Source organism: Lithobates pipiens, unplaced genomic scaffold, assembly GCF_037356315.1.
Source record: "Lithobates pipiens isolate NorthernLeopardFrog02 unplaced genomic scaffold, aLitPip1_a1.2 Scaffold_1, whole genome shotgun sequence".
In the NCBI taxonomy this organism is placed as follows: Eukaryota; Metazoa; Chordata; class Amphibia; order Anura; family Ranidae; genus Lithobates; species Lithobates pipiens.
Window position 1 is genome coordinate 139,266,539 of NW_027507685.1, and position 12,179 is coordinate 139,278,717.

The 12,179-nt window shown below is 40.3% G+C and overlaps 1 protein-coding gene across 2 annotated transcripts in view; it reads left to right on the plus strand.

Annotated features, from left to right (window-relative positions):
* The window catches only part of DDX31 (DEAD-box helicase 31), a 137,681-nt gene extending 126,268 nt beyond the window's left edge, over positions 1-11,413 (plus strand). For both annotated transcript variants that reach the window (XM_077477687.1, XM_077477696.1), the window contains exon 21: positions 10,559-11,413. In XM_077477687.1, coding sequence (XP_077333813.1) covers positions 10,559-10,688 — 130 coding nt within the window. In that variant the 3' untranslated portion in view covers positions 10,689-11,413. The remainder of the gene's footprint in view (positions 1-10,558) is intronic.
* Positions 11,414-12,179: the final 766 nt, after the last annotated feature.

The following is a 12,179-nucleotide window of genomic DNA, read 5'->3' on the forward strand; positions in this document are numbered from 1 at the left end:
TGCTCAGCATAAATGAGTACACCCCAACAAATTTGTCAGAAAAACCTTTACTTTGCTTTAAGAATCAACATTTTCTATGGGACACTGTACTACAAAATACTCCCACAGATGCGGGCCATTGATTGCAACCGAGATTTGTTCATTTGCACACACAAAAAAAAAGTATTTTTCCTAACAAATTCATTTAAGACCATGTTGCAAAAATGAATACACTGAAATTCTTAGGAGCGAAGCTACATTTTAGACAACAAAAAATTCTATTGAACAAGAATTTAACTACAGATGAGGCGAATTATTCAGTAAACAGGTGTCCAGCAGACAGTTGATTATAAAAGGGCATTATTTAGCAAAGAAAACCCCTTTCCATTTTGTGCTGTCAGCAATGGCACCACTTGGAAAAGAAATGTCACAAGGCCAGAGAAAGAAAATCATTTCTTTACACAAGAAAGGTGAAGGCTACAAGGAGGTGAGCAAAGCTTTAATTATCAGTCAGAATACTGTAGCAAAAGTGATACAAAAATTTGTAAAACAAAGATGGAACTGCAACCATCTCCCAGAGACATCCAGGTTGTCCTCGGAAGTTAACAGCTCGACAGGACCATCTTCTGATGAAAAGGGTTGAGAACTGCCATGTAAGTTCCCTGCAGTTAGCTAAAGTAGTGGAAAGCTAAACTGGGGTGATTGTTTCCCGTGACACAATACAGCCTGCACTGCAGAGCAATGGCATGCATGGGTGTCATCCACGAAGGAAGCCTCTCCTAAAACCTATGCACAAAAAAGCCCACTTAGAATTTGCCAGGGCCCATGTTGAAAAAGAAGACTACTGGGACTTTTTGGGACTGATGACTTCAAAACTGTATGGCGTTGCAAATTCGAAGAGTACAAAGAAGAATGCATGGTGCCTACAGTGAAACAAGGTGGTGGCAGTGTCTTTCTGTGGGGCTGCATGGGAGATGCTGGTGTTGGGGATCTACGTTTCATTGATGGTATCATGAATTCACAGATGTACTGTTTTTTATTGAAAGAGAATATGCTACCATCACTCCATGCCATTGGTCGTTGTGCACTTTTCCATTCCATGACAATGATCCAAAACACAAATCTAAGGCCACTGTTGGATTTCTAAAGATCAGGGTGAAAGTGATTTAGTGGCCAAGTATGTCTCCTGATTTGAACCCAATCGAACACCTGTGGGGAATTCTGACGAGACAAGTCGAGCATGACTCTCCATCAAGGATCCAGGCTCTAAAAGAGGTCGTTCTTGAAGATTAGAAAAAGATAGATGTTGCAATATATCGCCAACTTGTTCATTCCATGCCTGGAAGACTTGGTGCTGTCCTTACAAATCATGGAGATCATACAAAATACTAGGTGTAGTAGTTTTTGTTGTGGGGTGTATTCCATTTTGCATCAACTAATTTGAGTAAAACTGAAGATTATGTAATTTGTTATATTATTAACCTTACTTTCATGTAATCAGCTAAACAAATGTTCTAGAAATTGTTCTTGCGTTCATTGAGATATTGATTAAGATATTAATTTTCAAAAGGGGTGTACTCCATTTTATGAGGAGCACTGTACATACTGTAGATACATTTGTCCAAGCTGGACAAATGTAATTATGTAAAAAAAAATATATATATATATATATATACGTCATACCTGGATTTCTTGAAATACACGAATACTTCAAAATATGAGCTAGTTGAAGATACATCATAGAGTACCTTCAAAGAGGTCCTGTCACCAGAGGCACACAAACAGAGGTTCCAAGCGTAACTGCTCTCCAGCACCAAAGGACCCCCATAGGATCTACCTAGCCATACTGGAATGCCCTTTCTTTCACCATCATCTTAAAGTGGGATTCCGCTCTTTTTTTTTTTTTTTCTTACCTGTCTCGCAGGTGGGCGAGTGCTACCTTCGATTGGCATCCATGTCCGGCGTTTATTTGACCCCCGGCGCGACGAATCTTTTCCACAGGATGACTTATAAAAACCTGCTCTGGCGTTTTCCATTTTAACTGTGGGCGTCTGAAGCCCACAGGCATTCACTTCCTGGTATATGATGACGTCTGGCTCCCAGCATGCTCCGCTCCATCTTGCAAATGCTCAGTGAGAGCAGTGTAATGGCAGATACAGCTGCCTGCCCACTTTAAAAATGGCAAATTCGTACACGCCCTCGTCACGTGACCGGCGTCCTAACGAAATCTCGCGAGATTTCGCAATTTCATTGTCCCCCATGGATTCTTGGGAAATAGCTTACAAATTTCCCAGGGACCATTGCGAGGACGATAGCCACGCCTACTCCCACGGGAGGACAACCCGGAAGTCAGCTGAAACATCAGAAATAAAAGGTAAGTAAATAATATTTTTTTTTTTCAGGGTTCGTTTAGGTAAGTATGCTATCTGTTGATTTTAATAACATGTACTTTAATTTTTAGGTACCAAACCACTTTAAGCAAGCTTGCAGTTAAATCACTTCTCCTGGGACTAGGGGGGCATATAGATCAACAAGTGCAGGCACATGTTGGGGATCAATGTTTTCTGCCCGTCGGACCTGACTGGTGGACTTAGAGAAGCAGAAGCACTTTAAGAGCATGGCTAAGCAGGAAGCAGTGTCTGCTTTTGTACTGAACAAATATGGCGTCTCCCATATACATATATGATTAGCCTGAAAATGCCTAAAAAAGCCAAAGTGCGCATGGATACATTGGCTAACATGGAGGGAAGTTTCCAGGCATAAAAAATAAGAGCTTCAAAAATCTGAAAAACCTGTAGGAGCTGCTTCTTTGAGCTCCTTTGAGCTGCAGTGTGCATAAGGCCTTAGTTTGTATCCGGCTTAAGGCTATCTCCTAGCTGGCCACCCCAAAGATCTTTTTAGACACTTATTGCTTTCCTATTTGCACTTTAGTCCTTTATTGTCATATAATTCAGGGTTGTCCAACCTGTGGCCCACGAGCCGTATGCAGCTTAAGATGGCTATGAATACAGCCCATCACAAAATCGTAAACTTACTTAAAAACGTTGACTTTTTTCATTTGTTTTTCCAGAGGGAAAATAAATTGAGGGAACTGGGGGATAATCACCTGGATGGCACTAGTGGGTCGCTGGTTGATTTTACCTCTCCTGGAGTTCCCGTTGAACCGATACAGAACCCAGTTTTGATGAGCAGTATTTGGATCTCTCTCGCCATGTCTGGGCAGCCTTTCTCCTTGTGTTTTTCCAGGTTTCCTTTATCTCATCTGCTGCGTTTTCAAATAAGCAGATGGCGTGTAAGACTTCTTGTTCATTGCGTAGTTTATTTTGTTGCTGGTCTCCAGATTTACATGTGTCTGGGAAGTCAGCACAGGAGTATGGCAATAGGGTGGCTGAGGATGCGAGACCGTCTACTGTCATTGTCTGGAGCTCCCAAAGCACGTTGACCATGAAGTCTGAGCCACAATAGGGATCAGACCAGCTCTCCCGGCCCCCTGGAATAAGCCCATTTCATACTCTGTCACATCTGAAAAGGAACTAGGTTAAAACCCCAATTAAAAAAAAAGGAGCCGGGTGTCACTGGAAGAGAATACGCAGAACATTGTGGTCGGTAATTACTGTGATCCCATTGCCTGGATGTGTCAGGTCTATGGGCATCGAGGCTGGACAAGGTCAGCTAGTCTGTCCCAGAGGGGAAAGGGGACTTTGCCCAGCGTTTCTGAGCACAAAATAACATCTTGCTGGCACCGAGTCACCATTCAAGTTCCTGCCCTGCGCTTTCATGTCAATCATTTCCATTTAACCCCTTTTGTCACTGCCTGCAGAGCAAGCAGGCATTGTGTTGGTGTCCCATGTAGTGCGGCTAGCATAACTTTGTAGGATAAGCCCCCAGTATGTGATTGCTAATGAGGACACTGTACTGCCTCCAGTTTGAAAGATAACATTATTGTCCCATTAAGTATCCAGGGACCCTAATTATGCTTACACCCTCTGGCAATATTACACATTGTTTTTTTCCCAGAGAAAAAGGCAAGGACAGCAATCACATTGTTTTGCATGGATCTAACCATTAAAAAACTATATGTCCAAAAACACAAAAAACTAGAGACTGGCCACATAGATACAGTTGTGCTCATAAGTTTACACACCCTGGCAGAATTTATCATTTCTTGGCCATTTTTCAGAGAATATGAATAACGCAAAAACTTATTTCACTCATGGTTAGTGTTTGTCTGAAGCCATTTATTATCAGTTCTCTGTGTTTACTCTTTTTAAATCATAATGGCACCAAAAACTACCCAAATGATACTGATCAAAAGTTTACATACCCCAGTTCTTAATACCATATATTGCCCCCTTTAACATCAATGACATCTTGAAGTCTTTCGTGGTATTTGTGGATGAGGTTCTTTATCTTCTCAGATGGTAAAGCTGCCCATTCCTCTTGGCAAAAAGTCTCCAGCTCCTGTAAATTCTTGGGCTGTCTTGCATGAACTGCACATTTGGAGATCTCCTCCGAGTGTCTCAATGATATTGAGGTCAGGAGACTGAGATGGACACTCCAGAACCTTCACTTTATTCTGCTGTAGCCAATGACAAGTCGACTTGGCCTTGTGATTTGGATCATTGTCATGTTGGAATGTCCAAGTACGTCCCATGGGCAGCTTCCTGGCTGATGAATGCAAACATTCCTCCAGTATTTTTTGATAACACACGCATTCATCTTGCCATCAATTTTTGGGTTGAGGTCAGGACTCTGTGCAGGCCAGTCAAATTCCTCCACCCCAAAATCGCTCATCCATGTCTTTGTGAGCAAACACTCCTAAACCTTGTGGACACCCTTCCCAGAAGAGTTGAAGCTGTTATAACTGTAAATGGTGGGCCAACTCTGTATTGAACTCTACGGACTAAGACGCGGTTAAAGTTCATGTGTGTGTAAAGGCAGGCATCCCAATATTTTTGACAATAGTGTGTGTGTATATAATATGTACTGAGCAAAATTATAAATGCAATACTTTTGTGTTTACCCTATTTATTATGAGCTGAACTTAAAGATCTACGACTTTTTCTATGTTTCCTAGGTTGTAAGCTCTAACAAGCAGGGCCCTCTGATCCCGCCTGTTTTGAATTGTATTGGAATGGTGCTGTTTGCCCCCATGTAGTAAAGTGCTGTGCAAACTGTATTGTAAGTGTACTATTTGCCCTCATGTTGTTGTAAAGCGCTGCGCAAACTGTTGGCGCTATATAAATCCTGTATAATAATAGTAATGTACACGTGATAGAACAACACAAAGTGGCACATAATTGTGAAATGGAAGGAAAATGTTAAAGGGTTTTCATTTTTTTTTTTACAAACATCTGAAAAATATCTTTGGAGATGGCTTATGGTAGAGAAATGAACATTCAATACAAGGGCAACAGCTCTGGTGGACATTCCTGCAGTCAGCATGCCAATTGCACGCTCCGTCAAAACTTGCGACCTCTGTGGCATTGTGCTTTGTGATACAACTGCACATTTTAGAGTGGCCTTTTATTGTGGCCAGCCTAAGGCCCACCTGTGCAATAACCATGCTGTCTAATCAGCACCGTGATATGCCACACCTGTGAGGTGGATGGATTATCTTGGCAAAGGAGGAGTGCTCACTAACACAGATTTAGACAGATTTGTGAACCATATTTGAGAGAAATAGGTCTTTTGTGTACATAGAAAAAGTCTTAGAGCTTCAGCTCATGATAAATAGGGGCAAACAGAAAAGTGTTGCTTTAAAATTTTGCTCAGAGTGTGTGTGTGTGTGTGTGTGTGTGTTTGTGTATGTATATATGTATATATATATATATATATATGTGTATATATATATATATATATATATATATATATATATACACATATACATATACATATATATATATATATATATATATATATATATAAAATCTCTCTTTGTGTTTGGAATCATTGTCTTGCTGAAATGTCCATCCTCGTTTCATCTTCATCATCCTGGTAGATGGCAGCAGATAATTTTTTAAAGCTGCTAGTATAGATGTCTGATCTCTTGTTATATTAGCTTACTAAAGTCAGCTAAGAGGAATCGGACAAAATAGAGAAAGTTGGGCATCATGAGCCAGTCAGGTTCTGGTCCTTTGCACAATGCTGTCATCCTGATGTCAGGAGGAACCTCATATTGTTGGGATGCCATTTCACAGTTTAATGAGCAGGCCGGTGATACACAAAGCTGCAGTAGGCATTAGAGGTGTCACTCGGCTGGCAGTGCGGAGGGACAAAGGTAGGGTAAATTGCAAGGCTGTCAAGACAGAGTTACATTTTTTTGGGAAGAAAAAAAAATAGTTCACTATTTCTAAGGTGGTTCTGGTATAATCTAGTTAATGGAACCCATTGTTGACCCTCATTCCAAAAGAGCTAGTTTCCTGGCTGCTTTACTAATCCAATGAGTTTAATGATTTGAACTGCCCTCCCAGAAAAAGTATGTTCTGACACCTCTCTGATTTTACTTTCTGCAAGCTTCTGGGTCAGTGACTCAAAGTATTGATAATACAGGATCAGTATTATGGCCTGGCAGAAGGTCTTCAAAGGCATCCTATGTATTAAATAATCTGTAAACCCAACATTTCATATCACTAAAATGTTTCCTGTTGTACCGTGTACTTGTATCCTGTTCTTTTTGTATTTCTTCATCTGTGTGAAATCCCTGGTGTTCCTGCTAGTCCCTCTGCTTTACTATTAGAAACTGATCACACTAAGCAGGAGAACACACATTGGTCAGTTCTCTAGCTGTGCCAAGAATTCAGCCTGCTCTCCTCTATTGGTCAGACTTGTTCTGACATGACCCCCTCCCCCCATTACCTGCACAGCCATTTACTGGGAAGTTCAGTGTACTGCTGTTTCTCCTCCCCAATCTCTTATACAGCTGAGGACCGAGGGAATGTGACTACTTATATAAAAAAAAGGGAGAAATGTATTTATAATTTTTTTTTTATATCTATACACAAATATTTTACCCTTCATTTCTATTTTAAACTGAATGGGTTGTTTTACAAGGTGATGGTTTACAATCTCTTTAAGTACAGGTTTCTTTAACCTTTATACACACACACACACCACAAGACCAGAGAGGGACTCAACTTTTGAAGTGTAGATGTATAGATACAATATTTGCAGTCTATCTAAAATAGTGAGGTGCAGGTAGTCCACACAATCCAGTATATGCAGGGGTTGTGTACTTACCTTTGTACCCAATGAATAAATGTCTCTGAAGATTGCAGCAGCAAAATGAAGTGCGGAAATCAGGAAATCATTTGAAATATATATTATACTGTATGTGTGTGTGTATATATATATATATATATATATATATATATATATATATATATATATATTTTTTTTTTCTTTTTTTTTTTCTTCTTTACTATTATTTCATTTTCTTAATATAAGATGTGCTTATTTTTTGGTTTTAGAAGTCCTAAGTAGTTAGTTAACATTGTGATCAGAGGCTGTATTATCTCTCGTAGCCTTAGGATGTTAACAAGCTTCCCCTCCCACTAGCCTGGCTCATCCAGCCTTCCCCTCTTCTAAGCGTTTGTTGTGACAGGTAGGTACATGCCTGCTAATTAGGTGATTAGATGAATTCAGTAGAGACCTTTGACCTGACATCTGAGTCCCCACCCAGCAAACTGCAGCGTTTTTGTAACACAACTGTGAGGGACTCCCTCCCCGCACGGTCACCTCTTCAGGCCATACAACTGTGCGGTCCACTGTCACTAATTAATAGGGGATTACAAGCTATTGATTACGTCTGTTTTACCTGTACTTGACAGCTGTGCTGTATACAGGGCAGCCGTGACACCTGACCTGTCAGATTACCTCTCCGCTTCTTGTCATGATGGCCCTACTGAAGATCTTACAGCAAACTATATTATCTACTATTGTTTTCATTTGTGGGGAAAAGTATGACTAGAATGTCAAAAGGGGGTTCTCATTACATTAAAAGTGAAGATCCTTCGTGCCACCAAGTGAACTAATACTGAAAACGTGAATGAATTGACAAAACTGTGATCATCAGAAACTCAAAACTAGCTGCAAAACTTATCTGTGTTCACAATAAAGATAGTATATAAATGATATATATGTATATATAGTGTATGCATATATATATATATATATATATATATATATATATATATATATATAAAAAAAGGGTTATTTTTTTTACATAGATATTTAATTCAGACATGGTTCACCTGTTTTTTTTTTTTTTTTCCTTTTCCAACATTGAATATAAATTTTAATTAAAAATACATGCATATTTTTCTGGATCAAGACACCCTTTATAATCTGCATATAAAGCCTTGGAAACATTATATATAGAAACATATAATGTGATTTATTTATTTTTTTTCCTTCCCATAGCAGTACAATAAATCTCTCACAATATCCCCTTTTACCTTTTTGGTTTATTACTGGTAACTGTTCATGGCAAATTGGGAGCCTGTGATACACGCTAACAAGCGGAGTTCTCATAACCACAGTGAGCATGCACAATGTCAGTAAAGCACATGCTTTATTAATATTTCTGAATATTTATTTTAGTGTAGGTAATGGCAGTGACATTTAAAACTTGGTTAATAATAGAGTTGTACAGTTTTAACTTAAAAGACAGCATGCAACAAAGTTAAAGATAGTGTGTAAGGGTTGAGTATATATTTTCTTTCGTTATTGTAATAGGAAATATACACATTTAAAAAAAAAATGTAATTTTATTAGTCAAGGGAGTGGGAAAAATTGCATAAGAAATATTTGATATTCTCATTTTCAACCAGCAGGGGGAGCTCCTATTTGCTTTTCACAGGGTTTTTAAGTGGTTGTAAACCTCTGGACAAATAATTAGCAAAGCAAGCCATCTATAATGTATACATGCCTTGACCTGAAACACTGAGTGTGATTTCTATGTCATCTCTCATTCCTCTGCTATATCCACATGGGTCGCTTCTGTCAGTCCATGCCCCTGGTGCCCAACCTACGTCCCTCTGGCACTTTTTGTGTGGCCTTTGAAACTCCTGAGGCATGTGCCCAATCTCCAGCAACTGTAGCATGTTTACAGTATCTGAGAGTCTCCTACAGCATGTCCACAATCTCTGACCATCTCTTGTATAATTTATGCAGTCTCTGATCATCCCTTGTATTATGTCTGCAGTCTCTGATCATCTTTTGTATCATTTCTGCAGTCTCTGATCATCTCTTGTATTATATCTGCAACCTGTGACCATCTCTTGTATCATACCTGTAACCTTTGACTATTTTCTGGTGTGTGTCTGCTTTCTCTGAGACTGAATATTCACTTAATTTTATGTGCAGCTCGTTGGTAATTTTAGGGTCCACGATTGAGACCCCCTATATCAAGGAAGTTGGTCACAATTAGTCTATGCAGACACCATACAATCTCAGGAGATGCCCCACCCCCCAAGCACACAGCAAGTGATTGACAGCCTAAGCTGTGCTTGTTTCCCTATGAGACTGTATAGATGTCCTTTCCCTCCACTTAGGTCTCAGATGACACTCGGCAACCTGCTCTATGCTGTGTGGTGTCAGATCCCCACCCCTTCTATAGTTGTGAAATTCTGTGTAAAATGTGTGCTTTAGGAGGCAGTAGTGAAGTGATGGCTGCAGATAACCCACTACATAAGTAATACCTGTTTATCACCAGAGGCCAGTCACTTCACTGGGTATGTGCAAGGGTTTACAACCACTTTAAAGTGAAGGTCCGCCCACCGCTGCAGAAATTAAAAGCCAACAGCTGCACGTACTGCAGCTGCTGACTTTTAACAATCAGGCACTTACCTGTCCTGGAGTCCAGCGATGTCAGCACCACAGCTGATGTTTCCATCAGCTGTCGGGCGCATGCCGCCTCCATTGCAAGTAAGGGAACCCAGAAGTTAAGCCTTACGGCTTCACACGAGAACCCTACTGCACATGCGCGAGGCTCTGCTTCGCTCTCCTACTGCCCCAGTGGTCGGGGAAGGAGGAGGAGGAAGCCTGGGCGGTGGCGTCAATACCCACGGGTGAGGCCCCCGGAAGTGGGAATAGAATACCTGTGAAAGACAGGTATCCTGTTCCCCCCCCCCCCCCAAAGGTGCCAAATGTGGCACCGGAGGGGGGGGGGGTACAATGAGCGAAAATTCCACTTTTGGGTGGAACTCCGCTTTAAAGCTCTCCTTATCTGCTTTGTTGTAAAAGCCTTTTGATTACATTGCTCAATAGATAAAGCTGCAATGTACAAACGCAGGTGTTTTATTATTATTATACAGGATTTATATAGCGGCAACAGTTTGCGCAGCATTTTTCAAAATAAAGGCAGACATAAAAAAACACAATACAATTTGGTAGAAGAGAAATCGGAGGGCCCTGCTCGGCATGTAATATTAAACATTCCTCCTAAAATTATGAGTGGGGCTATAACTAATAAGAGGACCTTGTATTTTTGCATTTTGATAAAAGGTCTGCATTAAATGCTTTTATATGGTATATAAGTCCAGGCCAAGTAAATCTTATATTTATTTTTCTTTTACAGAGCTGACGGGCATAAATTAGTCGGGAAGAAAACGTGTTTTTCAGATCTTCTCAGGTCGGAATATTCCAGTGGATTAACACCGAAAAGCAAGAAAAACAAGAAGCCCAAGAATGAAGATAAGGAGACATAACACAGGAAATCTTAGTTGTCCAGTCAAAGAGTTCAGAGTTGTCATCTTTAAAGACTTATTGGATGCAGATAACATTGAAATGCAGATTTGGTAGCCCTGATGTTTGCCTCCTTAGGTTTTTGGGGAACTTCATTAGTGTGAATATTGGCTATTTGCCAAAAATCGTACTGTGAAAGTATTTGGAAGATACCTTAAAATGTCACCCCTAACACTCAGGGTGGTCAAGAGCATCATTATTATCCTTCCAGTAATTATTTAGAAGGATTAGAGCCCAATGTTAGCCTTAAAATGTTAGCCTTAAAATGTGTAGATTTCTCTTGATCAATCCTACAAACTGAACAAGAAAAATCAATGGATTCCCTCATCCATGCAAAACAGCGTTAATGGAGGAATCTCCTCTGCTGGCTATTTTATTCTGACAGCCGCGGCGCCTATGGCTGCCCGAATACCTGAACAGTGACTTTATAGAATGCACTCACTGTTCAGCCAACAATTTTCATTGTCATTTCCTAATAATCCTACTTTATATTGTAGGACTTGTACAGTATAAGTGTTTGTGAATGGGGAAGGGTGATACCAGACTTCACCTCTAGGTGGCACTGCAGGTGAAGGATGATCTAGCTAATTACAGAGTAGTAAAGAGGTGCGAGGGAGGGACCGTTATGTATAATTAAAGATTATATATTGTTTTTCTGAAAATCCTATTTATAAAAACCTGAACAAAAGCTCTGTCCATTGGTCATTTCTCTGTGTTGACTGGCTGGATGGTTTTCATTCATTATGTTGTTGATTTGTTGAAAGACTCGCTACCAAAGAGCGCCAAGTGCTTGATGGCTAGTATTCTGCCAAAACCCACAGCAATTTCATGGCAACCTACCCCTACTGAGACCATAAAACAATCAAGACTGTTAGCAGCAGTTTGCCTTGATCTGTTCCGTCATTTTTCCATATGAAGACTTCAGGAATTTTCTTAGTATTCAGTCCATCAAGACCAGCAATTGGAGGACCCACCGACACCTTCCTGTTCAGTTTTACTACTTTGGAAAATGATCATGCCTCTAGGAACGATCCTTTAAAAACTAAAATTTCTTTGTGTGGACACTCACTAACAGATTTAGTGGATTTCATTCATCACCACCATCAGAAGGCACACTACAAGCAACCATTGAAACCTCTTCTATACCCCCCTCTAATCCCAGAATCATTTACTTGACTTTGCAACACAAATGGAGCCTGAACAGACACTTAGTGATGCAAAAGGTCTACAAAAGTAGATGTTGCTGGCCATGCACTTATAAAATTTAATCTGGTCCTGATGAACTGGCCAAAATTCAAGCCGTGGGTGGCCCCATTAGCACCAACTTGCCCAGCATCTTGATTCCAAAATTGCAGGCAGACAGAATATTGCCAGCCAAACAGTGGCTGCAACCAATCACTCTTTGAGTATTCTGACAGCCGTAGGTGCCAGCTGTCAGGATATAATGGCCAGCA